The sequence below is a fragment of the Cucumis sativus genome, chromosome 4, assembly GCF_000004075.3.
Source record: "Cucumis sativus cultivar 9930 chromosome 4, Cucumber_9930_V3, whole genome shotgun sequence".
In the NCBI taxonomy this organism is placed as follows: domain Eukaryota; kingdom Viridiplantae; phylum Streptophyta; class Magnoliopsida; order Cucurbitales; family Cucurbitaceae; genus Cucumis; species Cucumis sativus.
The window spans coordinates 22,189,587-22,212,329 of record NC_026658.2 but is presented as its reverse complement, the minus strand read 5'-3'; the positions used below and the strand labels follow the sequence as shown (position 1 = coordinate 22,212,329).

General features: G+C 35.1%; 1 protein-coding gene across 1 annotated transcript in view; it reads right to left on the bottom strand.

Annotated features, from left to right (window-relative positions):
• Positions 1–22,743, bottom strand: part of LOC101208724 (cleavage stimulation factor subunit 77) — a 36,470-nt gene that overhangs the window by 4,510 nt on the left and 9,217 nt on the right. Inside the window, exons 5-21 of the mRNA XM_011655651.2 lie at positions 21,764–21,873; positions 21,475–21,575; positions 20,553–20,614; positions 20,307–20,447; positions 19,960–20,088; positions 18,336–18,382; positions 16,227–16,290; positions 14,894–15,014; positions 9,541–9,599; positions 9,397–9,465; positions 8,813–8,953; positions 8,144–8,208; positions 7,372–7,468; positions 4,907–4,966; positions 3,083–3,235; positions 971–1,037; positions 789–890 (exon numbers count right to left, since the gene is read on the bottom strand). Coding sequence (XP_011653953.1) covers positions 789–890; positions 971–1,037; positions 3,083–3,235; positions 4,907–4,966; positions 7,372–7,468; positions 8,144–8,208; positions 8,813–8,953; positions 9,397–9,465; positions 9,541–9,599; positions 14,894–15,014; positions 16,227–16,290; positions 18,336–18,382; positions 19,960–20,088; positions 20,307–20,447; positions 20,553–20,614; positions 21,475–21,575; positions 21,764–21,873 — 1,588 coding nt within the window. The remainder of the gene's footprint in view (positions 1–788; positions 891–970; positions 1,038–3,082; positions 3,236–4,906; positions 4,967–7,371; positions 7,469–8,143; positions 8,209–8,812; positions 8,954–9,396; positions 9,466–9,540; positions 9,600–14,893; positions 15,015–16,226; positions 16,291–18,335; positions 18,383–19,959; positions 20,089–20,306; positions 20,448–20,552; positions 20,615–21,474; positions 21,576–21,763; positions 21,874–22,743) is intronic.

Below are 22,743 nucleotides of genomic sequence, written 5' to 3'. Positions count from 1 at the left end.
GGAGTTACTCATAAGATCCTTGAGCGGAAAAATCGGGAAAAAGAAAAACTTTTTTCTTCTCAGTTCGTTATAGTGCTATAGTAAACGTTACTCCATTGCATATCTAGCATGTTTTAATTAGCCAAACGTTTCCTCTATTCCAACTTTAAAAATTCCTTTCTTTCACTAGGTCAAGCCTCTTGTCAGGCGTATGACACATTGAATTTTCCTAATTTTATCTAATGGTATCACCAAACTTAAGTATCTGAATCTGATTTCTACTTGTTCAACTCCAAGTATTTTTTGCTCTCTTTGTATAACTCTCTTGTACTTTGAGTTCTTATTAATAAAGAAGTTCTTGTCTTCGTTTCAAAAAAAAATTCTAACTAGGGGTCTTACAATTTCCTCACAAGGAAAAGTCCATTTCATCTAAACAAGTATATGAACAGGAACCGGTAGTCCCAGCAGTTGGCATAAAAAACCATTAAAAGAAAATCAGAAAAGGATGTTCTATAGAATTCATTAGTGATGATAAAATGACACTGATATTTAAATATTCACTAGGTCCAATGCAACTGGTTTCAAAAACTTCAATGCAAAAATATTGTGAGGACTACTAGACAATATATTAGATATTAATCAGTAGTATTTATAAAAATTAAATGGTTGATAACTACATTAATTAATCACCAACTTCTGAAAATATGATGCCATTAATTAAAACTGTCCTAAAAGATAAATACCATTAGAACTTGATCAGATCCATCTTACTTAAATTCCAGGATAAAAGTCTGGAGTTTCATAATTACCTAATATTTGGCTTGGGTCATAAATCACCATCTGAGAGGTATCAGGATAAACAACCTTTGTAGATGGAATTGAATGGCTCATAAAACCAGCAGAACCAGTATCTGAATAAAAAAGGACAGAGCTTACCCAGAGAAACAAAGTTTACCAATATATTTCAACCAGAAAAGAATAATAAAATTACCTAAGAAGCCAGTTCCACCAGGAAGACTAGATTTTTCTGAGTTCTTACTTATGTTCTTAGCAAGCCACTGAAAGAGTAGAAGTAGCACCAGTCAAACAAAAGAGTTTACGAGGAATATGTTTTTTTCTTTAAACGGAGACAAATTTCTTAAAACAATCAACCAAAACTTTTAACCGGACATCTCAACTAGGTCGACACCCCCTCAGCACCAAAACATCATATCCCAGCTAAAACTAACCTATTACAACAATGAGAACAAAGTCCAACCTATTACAATGAGAGCAGAATCCAGCCAATCAGCAAATATAAAAATCATCGAAAACTAGAAAAGAAAAAGGCCAGAAAACAGATGAGCCTTATTAGTACAACTAAGATACTACTGTCCAGAAAGCATAGAAAAAAGCTCCATGGAAGTCCAGATAGGGAACTGACAGATAGAAAAACTGCCCAATTGAGACAAGGTCTTGAGTAAAGTAATTTGAAAAAATCTTGTTTAGAGAGCACCAAACTGTTGCATTACATTGCACTTAATCGAAAATTTCTAGGCTTAATGTTTTCTTGTCTTGAAAGATCTGTTGATTATGTTCAAACCACAATTCTGCTAAAAGAGCTTTTAATAGATTGAACCAAATAAGTCGAGGCTTATAAGGAAGAGGCAGACCCTCCAATAGCTGAAGCACCGAGGAGCTGAGGGAGGCATCAAATACCCAAGCAATATCAAAGATGGAGAAGAAACTATTCCAACAAACAGAGGAAAAGAGGCAAAGTAGGAAGAGGTGAACCAATGACTCATTAGCATTCATACAAAGAGGGCAAACCGAAGGCTAGAGGCACCTGCTTGGGGAATTTTTTTGAAGAATTTCTGCACAATTTAGGGACCCGAAAAGCATGATCCACATCAGAATGTTCACTCACCGAGGGCAGCTTGATTTCCATAGGGCTTTAAAGAGTTTTTTATCCATTAGGGAGGCAGAATTCAGGTGGGCTGAGAGAGATTTAACAGAGAATCTACCTTGCTGTCCAATTGACCAAACCTTGGAGTCATCAAAATCAAACACTTTTTCTGGCACAAGGATAATAAGGAACCAAAGGCTACTATTTCCTCTTCTTTCAAGCTTCTTCTAAAAGAAAGGGACCAAGAGAGGGTAGTATGATCCCAATGATCAGCAACTGAGCCTAGTGGTAATAAAGCAATTCTGAAAAGCGAAGGAAAAAGTTCCTTTAAAGTAGAGAGACAGGCCCAGATATCCGTCCAAAAACCAATTCTGCTGCCACTGCCAAGTTTAAGATGAGCTAAATGCTCCACTAGCCTCCACATTCTAGAAATGTTAACTAAAAGGCTCCTTAGGCTATTTCTAGATTTTCCCAAAGTAAACCAATCAAATGTATCTTTGTCATGGATACTACAAATAATTTTCCTCCATAAACCTGAATCTTCCTTAGAATATCTCCAGCCCCACTTAACAAGCAAAGCTGAATTTTGGGTTTTAATGCCCCCTAGACCGAAACCTCCATCTTTTAAAGGAAGGGAAACCAAGCTCCATTTTACTAGATGATTGATCTTGCCACCTGCAAATCCTTCCCAAAAGAAGTTCCACATGATTTTTTCCAATAAAATTGCCACATGAACTGAAATAAGGAAGAAGGACAGATAGTAAGTAGGGAGGCTGGCCAAGACAGCATTGCATAAAGTTTGTCTTCCTCCTCTAGAGATATTAAAGCGCTTCCATCTGTCTAATTTATGTTAAAAACTCAAACATGTACCGCCCCCCTTGTTTTACATTCCAAAAATATTTTGCAGCATAAGTTTCTGCTTTCCCCTCCATTTCCATATATTTATGGTTTAGGCATACAAATTTGAAGTCATGTGAGTAATGGCATCAAAAAATGAATCTCTAACAAAAAATAGAAATACAATAAAAAAGTTCAAGCCTTTTCCTCTAGGCAACCAAGCTCCCTCATCAGAGTGCATACTAAGGCTTGACTTTTTACTTCATTTGAAGTGTATATAAGAAGTGTAATTGCAAAACACACCACAAACACGAAACAAAAATTATTTAAGGCATCCACAGAAAATCATGTACAAACTACAAAGAATGAAACTGTGATTACCTCTTGTCTGGTCAAATTATCCAGATCGCTTGATGTGCACGGCCAGAGATCCATAAAACTATACCGGGACACAACATCTTGCAATGAACTTTCCAATGTTGATGCTCCATCTTCACCCGTTTGGGAAAGAGCTTCCTTTCTTCTTTTTTCCACCTGTACAAGGCTACAACTATATGAAAAGGTGGGAAAACATTCCGCACTGTCCATGTGGGCAATGGTGAAAAGAACTACTCATATTTTCTCTTCTCGAAGCCTGGCACTGTCTAAAAGTGATAACAAATGAAATTGAGTACGTGCTTCACCTTCAAAGGCTGTAAATGGTGAGGGCATTGTACTCCTTAAAGAAATACTTCCCTTGAAACATTAATACTCCTAATGTCAGTGCCTGTTCTTAGTTTCTTGTTAATTAAAAACCTATTATTTATTTTTATATAGGAAACGGGGAATGGCCAACATGAGTTTCGTTTAACTAGCATCTGTATGTTTCTGAAGACAAAAGGTCTCGGGTTCAAATCCCTCCCGTCCATGTTGTACTTAAAAGACCTTTTCGAAATATAGGAAACAAGGAAATGTAGTAATAAAGAAAAAGATCTTTTGCTCTCGTTACCCTTCTTTGAGTGTGGTTTTTGCGGAATGGATAATTAATCAATCAATGATCTGTTCACTCATTTTTCTTTAACAGAACTAGCAAAAAGAAAAAAAGAACAGAAGGGGGTTTCATCAAGGGAAAGAGTGTTCACCATTCACGTACCCATCCTTCAAAAAGATATCTGAGAATCTCCAAGAGAGGGTTTTCCCTTTTTGACAGAAACCAGAAGTCTACAATAAATTACTATAATGTTTACCCACATGAAAAAGGAACCTTAGAGGAACAGAAACAAAAGATTCCATTAAAAAAATAGATACACATATCAGCACATGAACCAGCTAACTGAGTATGTGTAGGGCTTGAATTGCCAAAATCAAATGTATGTAACAACTTGCTAACGACCTTGAGTCGAACGATGTTTCTTGCATGCAACCAAAAAAGAACAGTGCATGTGGATACATTGACATGTATAATTAGATAGATTCTAGAATAAAGTGACAGTGAAGCAATGGATGGTGGGTAATGACTAAGAACTGGAAGATCGATACATCAGGATCCTTCACTCCTTAATATTCCTTTATGGAATTAACCAATCGGGCAAGAGATTGAACTACTTTATGATGAGTCTTTTTATGGTTGCTAACCAATAGATACTTGTCTACCCACGAGAAGCTACAAAGGAAATTTCAAAACTGAAGTATCTCTCCATCTAAATCCCAATTATGACTTCAAGAGGAGAAGTCCAACAAGCACTTGTTTCTACACAGTCCTTTTGCAGCTAAAGGGCGGCACACTATTTTTGACGTGTTTGGGGGTGGAAATTGGAATTCTGTTCTAATTAATAAAATTGATGATTGGCTAATGGAAAAGCTCAATAAGAGGTTCTTTGGCGGCAAGAAACAAGTCTATTGGAGAGATGCTGCACTCTTCCTCCATTGGGACCTTTGGAAGCAAAGGAATAGTAGGGTTTCGAAGATAAGTTTCTTCTTTCTAGGCCTTTTACTTTTGGTGAAAAACAATGCCTCTTGATGGTCTACAAACTAAATTCTTTTGTAATTACAACCTCTGAATGGTGATTACTATTAACAGTGGAAGCTACTTTTTCAAGTTGCTACTTCCGTTGGATTGGTAGTATCTACTTCATGCCTTAAATTGTTCTTTGATTTTGAAGGATATACGTTTCTGTTTCTTACTAATAGGGAAAAAAAAAAATAACAAAAAGATAAAAGTAGTACCTTCAGCATGCTAGCCAGGTCTCCATAAGTTTGCTCAAAATGGATGAAGCGTTTCCAAACCTAGAGAAGACAAAGACATCTAGAATACCTCAGAACTCAAACCCACAAAAAAATGTATGTTAAAAAAGAAATCATTGATGCAATGCATAACAAAGTATTGAACACAAAATAATGAGAAAACAAGAGAAGAAAATGCATTGCTTTAGACAGTTCCAAATTTAGCCATGAAATAGCAAGCTCGAGATGGAGGCAAGAAAGTGAACGTTTTTTTTATTAGAGAACAATTTCTTTCATGAACGAAGTAACGAATAGATTCTCAAACACCAAAAGATGAATTACATGAAAGATCTCCACTTGAAAATTAAAGAAGAAAGACTATAAGGTGTTTATATTTGCACCAATAAAGAGCATTCAAAATAACCATTTCCACAAAATAATTATAAGTGGAAGAAGAGTCTAAAAATACAACCATTCTGCTCACACCAAAGAATCTGAAAAAACACCCTATTGAACAAGGGCTACAAAATCCTCTCGAGACCGTAAAATGGATATCCACAAAGATAGAAGCAAAAATCTCATGAGCTTTTTTTAAACGAAAACAGAACTCGTCATTGACGTAATGAAGAGACAATGAGCTTTATCCACAAAGATACATTAATAGCAAAAAAGAACAAGGGGTTAGCAAGCACACCGAGATATATCAACTAGATTGACACATACTTGAAGCCAAAAAATCTCACGAGCTTCCAACATGTTTTTAATTTTTTATACTCTTCCTTGATGAATGAACCAGGAATCTCACGAGAACCTAAATCTTTTATATGCATCCGTTGAGATCACTAAATAAAAATGGTCGGTAGTTGGACCCTTTGAATAAAACAAATCCTCCAATCAAAGAATAAACCAGGAATGTTTTGGAAGAATTTGAAAACAATTACAAACATTTGAGTACTTTATGAAAGAGAAAATGTATTTGGGACTGTAACCATGGTCTGAGACATGGGAAAGCACGATCAGAAATTAGTACTAGAAAAACAACTTTAGGCCTATTAAAATATATGCATCAAGTAGAAACTGAACTGCTTTCGGTGGTATAAATCCACAAGACCAGTTGAGGTATGTTAACGCGTACATGAAAAATTAGGATTTAGGAGTCAACAAACAACATAAGTTGTGTTATTAAGTACATTGATGCAGTAGGTTGGTATTAGGTCAAATATGTGGCCAGACAAGTGAGATCCATCCCTAAAATTGATGGCAAACTCTATGAGCAAAATGTAATATTTACAAATATATTAAAAACAAACTTCCTATCACAACCCTAAAGCGGCTATTTATAGCCTAACAAGAAAATAAGACAAAATTAAATTAAATCTAAAACACTTGTCAACCTATAATTAATCTAAATTTAACAAGTAAACTAATAATGAGTAAACTTTACAAATAATCTAACAATTCTCTTCATCATTCAACCTGACTTAAAAAAATAACTTCTCCTCAAGTTCGAATAAATAAATCAAGCTTCCTTCTCAACTCTGTGTGGTAGACTCCAACTGACAAATCCCGGAGAGTATATAGGAGAATTGTAAAAGCTTCTCTCTCGCTTCATTCTCCAAATATGGAAAAATTGTTAAATAATTAGTACACTTGCATTAAGATTAGTTTAATTGTTAATGTTGGATTAATTAGAGTCCCATTAGTATTTTAGGTTTATTTAGTTATTTTGTCTTATCTTCTTGTAAGGCTATAAATATCCACTTCTAGGATTGTAAAGAAATCTTTCAGAATTTATTTTGGAATAGAACAATGTTCTAGGAGAGTTCTCTTGGATGGATTTCCCTTGTTTGGCCATGAATTTGGTCAAATATCAACACGGTGCATCATATATGCATCAGATATGATGATCCTGCATCATATTTTTGCTTTTTCAAAATGTTTTCAAAGAAAAATAAAAAATAAATAAAAGTTCACAAGTACAATTATGGACTACAAGTGCCGACAAAATAACTGACTCCAACCCTATCCCACAAAGAGGCATACCATGCATAGAAAAAATCCAATTGTCATTCCAACCAAAGGTATCATGCACCACATAATTTGATGCACATGTCAAAAGGTTAATGTACTAATGTATGTTTGCTATTATGACCTAACTTGAATAGGATCAGTTTTATAGGTTGTACAACTGTGTCCTTGAGTTCTAAGAGACAGGGGAGGTTAAGTAAAAAAAATACCTATTATTTTGAAGTATTATAAAAACATTAACTTCTTTCTTATTCAATCCAATCAGAATTACTCTAGAAGAGAAACAAGGAAATTAAAATCCACTGTTCATCTGTATATAAAATTGCTATAAAGAAGAATGAGCACTACGCACGTTGTGTTGTTGAGGCTAAAAGCTCATCCTTTTGTACCATGAAAAACTACCAGAAGTATAAGTAGAATTAATACACAATTTCGGCTACCTCAGCAGACTCCTCTAGAGGCAAGGTACTCAAAGCACGCTCAAATAAAGCTCGAATATTTCTGTCATCATTCAAGCGAGCAAGGAAATCTGCATATCTATAAATTTACAGAGTATCAGTTTTGGTAATAACTTTCTATAATCCATAAAAGAGGAGATGATTAGAAGTTACTCCCTTAAACAGGCTAGAGATCAAAAAACATTCCCGCAGAGCAGTAAACAAAATAGAGGATGTTTAAGAAGTTCTGGTTGTTGGCAATTGGCATGGAAGCCATTCGTGACCCACCAAGTTAAACAATCTCACATCATCAAGATCTCCCCAATCAAGTAGTGTTTTTTAAAATTGAAATAGCCCTTTAGGTAGGTAGGACATAGGGGGAAGGGAGGAATAATGAAGAAGGTGAGATTTTTTTCAGGTGTACATGAGCAACAACAAACAATTTTTTCTATATGAAAAAAGTAAAAAAAAAAAAATCTAAGACAGGTTTTGAAGCTCTTGGAACATTTTTGGGAAGTTTTTAGCTATCCCCATCAAAGTTAATTTTGTTCCTAACCTTCGAACTCCTAAAGAATCAAGCAGATACTATACCACCAAAGAATGACAATCTTAGCTTAATTGTGGGGGTGAAGGTAATCTGAAAAATACATTCGAACTCTCAAGAGTTGCAGATAAAAGATAGTTAATTCATTGAAATTTTATAATAATTGTCACCGCAATGTACGGACTCAGCTGAAATCTCAAGAACCAGAATATCAGAGATGGACAAACTCACTTAAGAATATACGTGGGTTCATTCATAAACCGTTTCATTCCATCTTCAAAAACATTATGTGCAATCTGCAGCATCATTAAGAATAAGTAGATAAGACGATACTGCTGATTTTCAAGGTGAAATTCAGAAAATAATAAATTATCATTATACAGTAGTTACGAGGGTCTCTCTTGAGTAGAAGAAAGAACTAATATATCTAAGATATAAGGAAAAAGACTTACGGTCACAATTTAAATACATCTAATAAATTACATATGGTAAATACATGAAGTAAATAAACCAACAGCTATGCATATTCTTTGTTAGCTAAATGCAACATGCCTTTAATTAATCATGATCATAGGAGCAAGATAATTTGATTTATCCAAAGCATTGATGGGCAGAGCATTAAGAGAGCATACAATCCATATCTTGACCTCACAAGCACATAGAAGCAACTACATTGTTTTTTTTTTTTAAACGGAGACAAGCTTCTTTATTAATGTAAAACTTAAAGTACAATAGGGTTATACAGTGAAAAAAATAGAGAAGCCAAAAAAGAGGGGGAGGGGGACCAAGGAAAAACCAATGACAACGTTAAAAGAATAAGGATAACATTAAGTTCCTTCTCAGGATCAAGAGTAACTGGCCAGATCTAGAACAGCATTACCAAAGTGAAAAGAGAGAGACCTTGGGATCCTTGTCGAGACAAAAGGCCATCATAGCATAAGCAACATAAACATGATATGTGCAGTTCGGGGATTTGCGAGCATCCAAAAAATGCTTGCGAGCAGCCTCAACTCCTTCATTTCTTCTAAGGAAACGGATAAACTGCACCACAAGCTACCAGTATGACATCCTTCCCAAAGAATTCTCAATACAATACATATATTTTACAAAGTAAACCATACAACAAAAAGTTTCTAGGAGATGAAAATGAAATAATTCAATTTCTTCCCCCATTTCTGACAGGAACAAGACATCAGGATCTTTCTACACCCTTGTTTAATCACAATATCCCACCCCAGCCTAAAATCTGATATGATCCATAATATTAGTAGTATATCCATACAAGCACATCTGAGATGAGATTATTTCCCTTGAAAACTACCACTTTCACAAAAACAGGGAAGTCAATATGATTCAATTTCCCATACAACCATGGTTCTAAGTCTTCAACAGTTTACTAGTCCTGATGAGGTGTGAGCCAACTATCTTTACGGAGCCAATCATGTATGTGGAAGAAATAATGTGAGCTAACATATCATACTCACTTGAATATGAGCTAGTGCGGTCGCATTAACACCATCGCTCAAAAGGCTTTCATATATTTTCTTTGCGGACTACAATAAAGAATCAGAGTTAAATGAATGGACAACCTAGATATACAAAATGTTAGGGAAATCAAGACTCCATGCCTGAAGTGATCCACGAGATTCTTCTAATTCAGCATAAGCAAATTTTAGCATATCCGAGTCTGTAGATAGAGTAAGAGAAAAGGTGATTGTAGGATGAAAAAAAAAAAATAATAATAATAATAAGGAGAAACTGACACTAGGAATATAAATTACAGGAACCAAAATGCTTGAGCTACTTGAGACAAATCTGTTAAACAAATACTAATTGTACCTATTAGTTTGATCGACACCATAAGAAAAAGACAAGAAAGCAAGAAACTAAAATGCATGCTTGAAAATCATTATCATTGTTATGATATATATATATATATTAATATATATCTCATATGTCCTTTATTGTAATTTTACATAGTCTCTAGGGTTTAGTTTATTTTCTATATAAATATGTAACATTGCTTTGACTCAATATGAATAAGAAATATACTTCTCTGAACTCTAGATTACATGGTATCAGAGACATTAGGGTTCCGAATGGCCATTAGCTTCCTCCTCCATTAGGTTTAAGTTTAGGTTACCTTCCGCTGACCGTTTTTCGACACTGCCCATACCATAAGAAGCACCACCTCCGTCCGCCCAAGTCTGTCTTCGCCGATCGCCAGAAAACACCACGCGTGACCTTCACGCGCCGCCAGAATCTTCTTCGTCTTCACCCATGCGCCGGCGCGTGAGATGTCTGATTTGTCCTCCGTCTTCTGGGCTTGTCTCAAACCATTGTTTCCGGTCAGTCTGTACCATTGGGTCTATCAAATAGCATTCGGGTTTGACGAAAACTGAAGGTTACGCTGTTGGTTTTGGGTCTTTTTCCAATTTTGCAGCTGTTTGTATTGATTTTCTCTTTGTTTGTGTGGACTACAATCAGCGTGTGACTTCAATATGGCCGACATAAAAAATTTGGTAGTCTCCAACGTTATTCCCTTGGCCTCTAAGATCACAGAACATAAGTTAAATGGATCTAATTATTACGATTGGCGTCGGACAATTTTATTTTATTTGAGAAGTACTGATATGGATGATCATATGACTGAAGATCCCCCAGAAGATGCAAAACAGAAGAAGGATTGGCTTTGTGATGATGCTCGTTTATATCTTCAGATCAAGAATTCAATTGAGAGTGAGATAATTGGATTGGTTGATCACTATGAGTCTGTTAAAGAACTTCTGGAATTTTTAGATTTTCTATATTCAGGTAAAGAGCAAGTGCATAGAATGTTTGAAGTTTGTATGCAATTTTTTCGTGCGGAACAGAAAGTTGAGTCTGTCACCAGCTACTTTATGCGGCTTAAGAAGATCATTGCCGAGTTTGGCTTGTTGTTAGCTTTTAGTCCAGATGTTAAAGTTCAACAAGCTCAACGAGAGAAGATGGTTGTTATGATTTTTCTGAATGGACTCTTACCTGAATTTGGAATTGCAAAGACACAGATTCTCCCTGACTTCAAGATTCCATCATTAGATGATGCCTTCACTCGCGTCCTTCGCATTGAAAGCTCTCCGACCGGTGTGTCTATTCCTCAACCCAGTAGTGCTCTCTTTAGCAAGAACAATAACCCTCGGGCACCTTAGAGGAATAGTACTAATCATCGAAAACCAGAGTCTGTAGAGATTGTTTGTAACTACTGTCGCAAGCCAGGCCATATGAAACGTGATTGTCGTAAATTGTTATATAAGAATAGTCAACAATCTCAACATGCTCAGATAGTCTCCACATGTAATATACCAGAGGCGTAAGTTACTATTTCTGCAGATGAGTTTGCTAAGTTTCAGAATTACCAAGATTCATTACAAGCGTCATCTTCCTCTACTCCGATTGCATCCACTGTTGCCCTAGGTAATACAAAGTGTCTTCTTACATCATCTACCAAATGGGTCATAGACTCTAGTGCCACAGCTCATATGACAGGTAATTCTCACTTATTTTCTAGATCGATGTCCCCTGCCTTTTCCATCGGTTACATTGGCCGATGGCTCCACATCTTTTGTTCTTGGTTTTGGTACTATTCACCTTACCCCATCCTTTTCTCTCTCTTCTATGTTACATTTGCCTAACTTATCCTTTAATTTAATTTCTACTAGTCAACTTACTCATGACCTAAATTGTGTTGTCATGTTCTTTTCTGGTTATTGCTTGTTTCAGGATCGTGTGACGAAGAAGATTATTAGTAGAGGATATGAGTCGGGAGGCCTTTATCTCTTTGATCATCAAGTATCGCAAGCTGTGGCGCGTCCTGTAGTTCCTCTCCTTTTGAAATCCATTGTCGTTTAGGTCATCCATCTTTGTTTGTGTTGAAGAAACTTTATCCAGAATTTAGGTTTTTGTCCTCTTTAAATTGTGATTCGTGTCAATTTGCTAAATTTCATCGTCTTAGTTCGAGTCCTCGAGTCGATAAACGAGCAATTGCTCCATTTGAGTTAGTTCATTATGATATTTGGGGTCTGTGTCCAGTTGTATCTCAAACAGGCTTTCTTTATTTTGTTACTTTTGTTGACGATCATTCTCATCTAACTTGGTTATATTTAATGACAAATCGTTCTGAGTTATTATCTCACTTTTGTGCCTTCATACTGAAATAAAAAACCAGTTTAATGTCTCTATCAAAACTTTGCGTACTGATAATGCGGGTGAATATTTTTCTCATTCTCTTGGCTCTTACTTGTGTGTGTTATGATATATATATATATATACATATGTCCTTTATTGTAATTTTACTTAGTCTCTAGGGTTTAGTTTATTCTCTATATAAATATGTAACATTGCTTTGACTCAATGAGAATAAGACATATACGTTTCTGAATTCTAAATTACAGTGTGAACATGGCATTATTCATCAGTCTTCCTGTGCTGACACTCCATCTCAAAATGGTGTTGCAGAGCGAAAAAATAGGCATTTGCTTGAAACTGCCCGTGCTTTATCGTTTCAAATGCATGTTCCAAAAACCTTTTGGGCGGATGCTATCTCTACAGCATGTTTTTTTATTAATAGAATGCCTTCCTCTGTTCTTAATGGTGAGATTCCCTACCGTGTTCTTTTTCCCACCAAGAATTTGTTTCCTATTGCTCCTAAGATATTTGGTTGTGTCTGTTTTGTTCACGACGTTCGTCCTCATCATACTAAGTTAGATCCCAAATCCTTGAAGTGTATCTTCTTGGGTTATTCACATGTTCAGAAGGGTTATTGTTGTTATTGTCCTACCCTTAAAAGGTATTTGGTTTCGCCTGATGTTGCATTTTTTGAGGATACACCCTTTACTTCATCACCATCGAGTTCGTGCCAGGGGGAGGGTGACAATCTTTTTATATATAAGGTTACCTCTCCCACACCATCCTTGTCTACTGATGTGCCTCCTTCCCGCCCGTTGATTTCTCAAGTCTACTCCCGACGACCTCCACCACAACCTTCAGACTCATGTCCTCCATCAATGCTTCCTTCATCATGTGATCCGGGGCCAAGTGATGATCTTCCCATTGCTCTTCGCAAAGGTAAACGCAAGTGTACTTACCCCGTTTCTTCCTTTATTTCCTATCACCAGTTATCTCCCTTCACATATGCGTTTATTACGTCTCTTGAGTCCACATCTATTCCTAACTCTATTCGTGAAACAAAGTCTCATCCTGGCTGGCAAAATGCAATGATTGAGGAGATGACTCTTTAGATGATAATGGTACTTGGGATTTGGTATCTCGTCCTGCAGGAAAGAAGGCCATTGGTTGTAAATGGGTGTTTGCTGTCAAGATGAATCTTGATGGAACAGTGGCTCGATTGAAGGCTCGCCTTGTTGCCAAAGGTTATGCTCAAATCTATGGAACTAATTATTCAGATACATTCTCTCCAGTTGCCAAATTAACTTCCATTCGCCTATTTCTTTCCATGGCTGCTACCAATAAATGGTCGTTGCATCAACTTGACATTAAGAATGCTTTTCTTTACGGTGATCTTCAAGAGGAAGTTTATATGGAACAACCACCTGGGTTTGTTGCTCAGGGGGAGAGTGATAAAGTACGTCGCCATCGAAAATCTATGTATGGTTTGAAACAGAGTCCTCGTGCGTGGTTTGGTAAGTTTAGTCAAGCTCTTGTATGCTTTGGTATGAAGAAGAGTACATCTAATCATTCGGTTTTCTATCGCCGATCTGATAAGGGTATAGTTCTACTAGTTGTATATGTTGATGATATTGTTATTACTGGAAATGATGCATTGGGTATTTCGTCTCTCAAAATTTTACTTCAGGGTCAGTTTTATACGAAAAATTTGGGCCAATTGAAATATTTTTTGGGCGTCGAAGTAGTAAGAAGCAAGAAAGGTATTTGTTTGTCTCAACGAAAATATGTACTTGATTTGTTGTCTGAGACAGGAAAATTAGGAGCCAAACCAAGTGGCACTCCGATGATGCCAAATCAACAACTTGTTAAAGAAGGAGAATTATGTAAAGATCCTGAGAGATATAGGAGATTAGTTAGGAAGTTGAACTACTTAACAGTGACTCGACCAGACATTGCTTATTCTGTAAGTGTTGTAAGTCAATTCATGTCTTCCCCTACAGTGGATCATTGGGCTGCAGTAGAGCAGATTTTGTGTTATCTAAAAGCTGCTTTTGGACGTGGGATCCTATACAAAGATCATGGACATACGAGAGTTGAATGTTTTTTTGATGCTGATTGGGCAGGGTCTCGTGAGGATAGGAGATCAACTTCTGGATATTGTGTCTTTGTAGGTGGAAACTTAGTATCATGGAAGAGTAAGAAACAAAATGTTGTTTCTCGTTCGAGTGCTGAGTCAGAATATAGAGCTATGGCACAATTTGTGTGTAAAATAGTTGGATTCACCAACTATTATCTAAGATGAGCTTCAATATTACCGTGCCAGCTAAATTATGGTGTGATAATCAAGTTGCACTTCATATTGCATCTAATCCAGTATTTCATGAACGAACTAAACATATTGAGGTGGATTGTCACTTCATTCGTGAGAAAATCCAAGATGGGTTGGTGTCCACATGATATGTGAAGACCAGAGAACAATTGGGAGATATTCTAACTAAAGCTTTAAATGGAGTAAGGATAAGCTATCTGTGCAACAAGCTGGGCATGATCGACATATTTGCTCCAGCTTGAGGGGGAGTGCTATGATATATATATATATATATATATATCTCATATGTCCTTTATTGTAATTTTACATAGTCTCTAGGGTTTAGTTTATTCTCTATAATATGTAACATTGCTTTGACTCAATATGAATAAGAAATATACTTATCTGAACTTTAGATTACAATCATGACATGAGAGAATCAAGTTATTAATAAATGAAACAGAATATCAATGAAGAAAATATCAACAGAAGAAAAATAATTAACTCACCAGGAAGAGCCTTCAAAGCTCGCTGAAATACTTTAATTGCAGCATCTATTGATCCATTACTTGCATGCCACATAGCATAATCATACCATACATCAGGATAATGGTACAGGTACATAAGACACTAAAAAGATCCAAGTGGAAAAGGGAAATCAATAAAATAACAATAACAACAACATATAAAGAAATGGATGTCAATGGTAACATTTCAAAACAGTAGATAACTGTAAATAAAACCCGCTTACACCAGGCCTCTCTCTCTCACACACATCTTTTTTCTTTTTTTCTTTTTTTCTTGTAGTATAAAGTGGGATTCAGTCCTGATGTTAGGTATCCATATTTCCGTTGTGTTGACGCACATCAAATCAGTGGCTTCCCATCACTAAGGTATAAAACAATAGAGGAAGGGAGGCCTAGTGGAGAGAAAGCTATCAAATTTTCTGACTCGATAATCTAACTTTTAAATTTTAAGTTGATGTCTATAGTTGAATTTATTCCAAAATCAATATATTTGACTTAGAACACACATGAATGTAAATTTCCTTTCAACTGTAATGAAAAAATTAAAAGCCAAAGATGGCAACATAATTTTAAACAGAAAAACAAATTATTTAGACCTGTTGGATAACCATTTGGCTTTCAGTTTTCGATTTTTGAAAATTATGCTTGTCTTTTCACAATTTCTTTATGATTTTTTTATATCCATGGCTAGCTTACACACTCTTCAACTAATCTTACTAGACATCCTCTTTGAATCTATAACATTTGGATGGCAAGGAAAAGCGTAGAATATTAAATCTTAGATAGGTAGCCACCATGGATTGAACCCAACAATTTCTTTATAATTATTTTCATCTCATTTGTAATCATAGTCAAATTATCCTAGAATGTAGATAATAAACATAAAGAAACTCAAACGAAGTAATGGTTATATGTTTAATTACCAAAAATCAAATGGTAATCAAATTGGACTTTAACTATTAACTGTTTACTGATGCAAGTAAACAATAAAATTCATACCAGTAAATAAATCTAACTAAGCCTAAATCAGTTTCTCTCAACAAAAACACAAAATCTCAGGACAGATCAAAAGCATCTGGCGCTTGTCACTTTTTCAATTGAACCATAATTATAAATTTGAAATAGACAACAAAAAGAAATAACGAGACTAAAAGATAACTTCAATCGTTTGGAAAAGCAAAAACTAACATAATTCTACTTCTAAGAATCAGCTTCTGAAAAGAAAATCTTATCATTAATAGATGAATGTCCTTAATAACCCATAACACAAATGTAATCGCCATGAGCATATTAATAATTCTGAATCTTTAGCTACCTGTTCATATGTGAATATAATTCGTTTGTTGGATGATGCACTGTCTATCCTCTGGGGATTTCCTCTGGATGAGATATATCAAGAAATTAAAATTTGGTCTCAGTATCAGAATGCAATAGATCAATAACATTAACAGATGATACATTTTATAAACAAAATATTAATAATAATTTTGTCTATTAAAATTATCATTGACAGTCAGAAGGGATCCAGAAGGCACTCAACTAATCAAATTGGTTCCCTGCAGAAAGGCCATAAAATAATAACGATAATTTAAAAAAGCTGAAAATTAAAAAATCCACGAGTACAGGTAAAAAGCTAAGTTCAAAAGCAAATAACTATCTTCTTCTTGTTGTTCACTCTCACTGTAAGACAAGAGAACGCCATCATAAAGCAAATACAATACCAAAAATCACCTTTGCTCTGTATGTGTCCAAAAGACTCCAAGTTTACGTTTCTGTAGTAGTAAGGATGGAAACATATTGAATCATGTTGAAGTATTGTTATAGTTAAATTCACCTAACCCATCAACAAAAACTTTTGGGTTGCTTAGTGATTTAGCATAGTATTAGAGCAAGAGACCCTAAGTTTGTAAATTAATAGGCTAATTATAAAAAAATACCCCTCGACTTTGCATTTTGTGTCAAAAATACCCCTAAACTTTCAAATGTTTCAAAATTACCCTCAAACTTCTATTAAGGGTTCAAAAATACCCTTACCATTAGTTTTAGATGGAAAACGTCAAAGTTCTCTTTCAAAAATACCCTTAAAGTATTGAAAAGTTTAAAAAAAAAATCTTGAACGTAAAAAAAGTTAAAAAAACTATCCTCATAGATTAGTAATGAATTGAAATCTTTAATATCTCGTTGCAAAAATAACTCTAAACTAAAAATATCTCTATCATTAGTGTAGTGATACATTTATTTGCAATTTTCTTGAGTTTAAAAATAATCAATTTAAAAACAAATTACATTTGCCTCATTTGGTAACGATTTGGTTTTTGTGTTTTTTTATCACTACTTTCACCTCCAAATTTCTTCATTTGTTTTCTACTTTTTCACTAAAGATGGTCTTAGACTCTCACGAAGACAAGGACTCCCTCTATGAAGAACTTGAGCATCCCTCAAGTTTGTGAGACTGTCTTTCACAGTGTCGTATATTCTCGTTGAACAAAATCCCTTTGTTTGAAAGAGTTAGGCTGCTAAGACAATTTGAACGACTAACCCTACTGGAGGGCTGAGTGTCTTTTAAATATGCACAACAAACTGCTTGTCTTTTAAATATGCACAACAAAATTACAATGAGCAACCCTAACTTCCATAGCAACCATGCACTGAACGAAGGAAGATGTCAACCGAAGAAAAAGAGAAGGCAACCACCAATAAGTAAAAGTATCTTGCATAGGCAACATTTTTAACATTTTTGTAGATCATCCCTTTTTCAACACAACAACAATGCAATCACATTTTCAATATCTGAAGCCATAAAACAAATATTGTCAATCTCATAAAACCTAACTTCAAATAATTTATTACTATACTAACAACAGAGACATTTAATTTGGCTTTATGTTTTCAACGAGATATCAACCGTTTTAGTTCATATATTAATTGTGACTGTGAGGGTAGGTTTTTTTAATTTTTTTTTTTTAGTTTAAAGGTATTTTTAAACTTTTCAATAATTCAAGAATATTTTTTAAACATCCAAAGTTATCAGTAAGGGTATATTTTAACTCTTATTTAAAGTTTGAGGGTATTGTTGAAACCTTGGAAAGTTTAAAGGTATTTTTGACACAAAATCCTTAGGGGGCATTTTTTATAATTTAACCTAAATTAATATTAATTTCTACTTGTTAGGTCTTGTATAAATTCCTAAACCCAAAAGTTGAGGTAGGTATTAAAGTATTTATATAAAAAGATTTACACTTTTGGATTGATAGGTGATTTAACTATAGGAGGTCCACCAACGCATTCCAACATCATTCAAAACATAAACTAGGGAGAATGGGTACATAGCATGTATGTCTCAAATGCCACACAGAAATAAGTGACATGAAATATTTTCAACACAAAAACCGAAGCAAGAAACACCTATAGCAAAAGTTCTTACTTCTCAAACGCTATTAGTCGTCTCCATGACATCCATTGCAGCTCTTCCTGTGAGATCAAATTTGAAACACTTGAATAATTTTAGTGCTCATTGTAGGATGCTTCAATAATACAGCCTTACCAGAGCATGTCACCGATATCCAAATAAAAAAGCAAAGTAAGCAATAATTTTAACTTCATATTACCCACTAACCAATCACCACAAACATAATGAATTTACCACGTATTGACAGTCTCCTAAAGGGATATCTAATATAGTAATATCTAACAATCAAACATGATAAAGCCCATGATTTACCCGTATTTGGAACTACTAGATTTTGAAGGATTTGAAATCATTTCTTGTGTTTGGAATGAAAAAAAGTGAGAATTTAAATATCAAAATGCATTGAAATCATGTTTGATCCGAAACTTTTCCAACTAAAATAGGTTGGATTTAGTAAAATTTCCCAGATTCAAAATTATCCATTGTCAAAACAAAAAGAGCAAGAGAAAAACAAGAATCCACAAAAAATTTGAAACATGTTCAGAGATTTAGAAGAGGCTTCATTTAATTTGTTAGGAAATGTGGAGCCAAAACTCCAAGACTCAATTTATATTTCGTCAACCCAAAAAAGTTTCTACTTGATTGGTTAATGAGGGAGGTGATGATTTAATTGAAGAAGAAAAAGGTGGCAAATATCTACACCGAGATAAAAAAAATTTAAAGAATATAGTGCATAAGTGAAATGATTAAGTTAGTCCACTTCTCTTGTAATTAACTTATACAAGCAATTACAATGTGTATAAGTTGGTCCACAAAGAAATTAAGTGGTGGTGGATTCAACTTTAAAAAGAGGAGATTAGAAAAAAAATTGCAGCACAATGTGTATGCCGTGAGGCACATAGTGCCAAGAGGTTCTTCTTGCCGGTGGAGAAACTGAAGAATACATGAGACAGAATTTTATTTCAGTGGCCATATTTAGCGTGGTAGGGAGGAATTAGATTAAGGGTTTCTCTTCCTGTTTATTTCAAGTTACCAAGTTGTGGTACTTGAATTCAAATAGTTCTTGTTGGGCTATTTGGATGGAGAGATTTGTAGGGTGGATTTGGGTGTCTTTTCAATCTCCATCATAATAGGACCTGCAGTTGCAGAAGACTGAACGTATCCCGAGTTTGGGGCGAACCAGTATAATTTTTGGTGGCATTCTCATTTTTTCCCTTTCTTTTATTATTTACAATTTTATGATCGATTGCCTATTTGCCTCTAACCTTTGAAATGGGAGTGAGATATAATTTAGTTTATTCCACATTTATTTATATCTCACGTAAATTCCCAACATTAATTTACTATAATGCAAAGCTTTTCAGGACAATGATCAGCGATGATGACCTCTTTGAAAGCAAAGTTAGCCAAAGAAATAATGCAAAGCTTTTAAGGATTATGACATCGATGATGGCGTTCAATTTTACATTGTTGTACAATTACAAGAAAAAAGGACCAAGGAAAAGATGGGAAAACCACCATTGAGAAAAGAAGATAGCTGCAGTATCCTTGAATGCACAATGGCACATATCACTCACATGCTTGAACAATAGAAACATATGGCACCGATTACATAGCATAAAAATAAGGGGGTAATTACCTTTGAGGAGCCAGTTGGTGGTACAGCAAGCATGTTGCAATCAATCTCATCAACGTATTTCTTCCTCTCTCTGTAGACAGCTCGAGCACTATTAAATTTTGGTTGATATTCAGACACTAGTCCCTTGGCCTGCTCTAGAAAATAACATCCATTATTTTTACTAGTCTTTACAGAAAGAATATACATTCATGGATACTTACATGCACACACATATATAACATGCAATAAAGACGCAAATATTTAGTTTCATTCCTCTGGATTATAAATCCACAAGTCCAGCATATAAATGCAATAGCTAAGATCAAGGAAAGAAACAATGACCGAAACCAAAGATGAATTTGACTTGCCAGTTGACGGCTGACAGAATTCTCAAAATTTTCATAGTCCCTCCACAGTTGCTCGATGTGATGGGTAGGAGTGATAATAGCTTTCTGGTAGACCTTCCGCACTGCAGTCATACGATGTGACTCCTCCTGCGAGCTAAGAGCCTATACAGTGGCACAAACTGAACAACAATTATCTATAATATTAACAAACCACCAAACTCATTAATAAATGGTGATAAGACATGTGATATAAAGAGTTCAACAAACCGGCAGTGACTTTAAGAAGGCAATGTATTCCATCCACACAGGGCCAGAAGAAATGTCAACACCTAGAAGAAAATGCAATATTACATATTAAAAGTATAAAGACAAGAACACCGAGATACGTGGAAATCCAAGTACCGGGGGAAAAACTACGATGTTTAGTTATTATTATTTTCTGATGATTTACAGTAGGTGCAATAAGGAAGAATAAATAGAATACACAAAGACATAAAAAAGGAAAAAAGGTTTAGGGTAAATCTTTCCATAAACACCCTGTAGGCCAAGCCCATTAGTTCTAACATTACCATTGGATACTGACAGATTAGTAATGGTTAAAATTAATATCAAAGATAGGACATCTTAAATATCAGATTAGGATTTTCTTCAAAAAAAAATATATATCAAATTAGGATTTCATCTTGAATGTTAAAAATCTTCATGTCATTAGACCTAGGATTTGGGTTACCACGTAGTTTCATTTCCTCAAATAATATTTGTTTCCCCTTGTTAGACCTCTTACAAATTTTCAGGTCCATAAGAAGAAAAGTGAAAGTATTGATAAAAGATTAAATTTACCACGACGCATCCCCTTAAGATTCTCGGTTTGATAATGATTTGAAATGGCACTAGAGTTAAAAGCACGAAAGTCTTTTTACTAAGAATTAAGTATAAATTGAGTGGGAGGAGAAGAATAGGCAAAGCAATAGTTCGTGGGTTTAAACTTGAGTGATCTCAAGAGAGGAAGTACCTCAAATTACTTTGGAGTGGTTGTTCTGCTTTACTTTATATATTCCAATTCTATTCTACTTCAATCTAGGTTCTATGGGAGACCTAAGATATGATCTTATAATAAAAAACATGATGTGAAATGAGCAAAGCTTTAAAAAAGAAAGTAGAGGGAAAAAAAAAACTTGGAGAAGCTCACCAAGATAGCTAAGCATAAAATCAAAAGCTTTTCTGGTTTCCTCCTGGCCTTCCATTCCTTTCCTTTCATTCACCTTCTTAATGAATCGGATGTAGCAGCGCCTGAATAACAAAAGTAGCAGAAGTAAATTCTTCAATCTGGCTACCAAAAAGAAAGCTTAGAGAAATAAAAGATCTTTCCACTAAGAAGACCATGCGAAAAGAGCACCAAAGTATTCTGGCTACCATGCTTCACTCAATAAAGCATAGATTTTGTTTAACCGGTCAAAATGGTGAAAAAACGATCATACCAAAGAGGGATGTGTAGACAGTTCAATAAGCACCGGCTAAATATTTGTCTTGTAGCATCATCATTATTTACAACCATGTGTGCCTCGACATATTGCTTCCAATATTTAGCCTGAAAAAAATCGTTCGTTAATAGATAGAATCCAAAAGTATATCGAACTACATCCAACTAAAAAGAAAGAACTGATTTTCCGTGTATGAGTGAGACTAGCTGAGAAACTAACAAATTAGCCAATCAAGTAGGATATCAAATCCACATAGACAAACACAAAGAATGTGAACCGTGACATTGGAAGATTTTTATGTCACCAATAACAAGAAATCATAAACTTTTTCTTAAATCACCCATTCAACCCAAAAACTTAATCTATGAAGGCAAATTTAATATGATATCTAACACTCCCCCGTGGACTTGAAATATCAAGAAAGACCAACAAGTGGAACTTAACATTAAATGGGAAGGAAACAACAATGGAAGGGCTTGAACTCAAGACATCCTACAGCAACTTGCTCTAATACCATCTTAAATCACCAATTCAATGCTTTTCAAGCTTAAGGAAGCTTATCAACAAGTTTCACCTCAGTGGTCAGTACGAGGACTTCCTTGTGGGCAAGGATTTGATACACCTCCCTTGCTGCAATTTGCTGATGATACTCTTCTCTTCTGTAAATTTGATGATCAAATGCTTCTCAAGCTTAAGGAAGATATTAGACTCTTCGAATGGTGCTCAGGGCAGAAAGTTAATTGGGAAAAATCAGCTTCCAGTGGAGTTAATATACCCGAGGACATCCTACTGCAAACCGCTGACCGTATTGGCTGCAAGGCAGAAAATTTACCTATTGTATACTTCTCTTCAGGAGGCTATCCTCGGTGTCAAGAGTTATGGCAACCGGTCATCGACCCTATTCATAAGAAACTAGACAAATGGAAGTGCTTTAACATCTCTAGAGGAGGAAGGCAAATTTTGTGCAATGCAGTTTT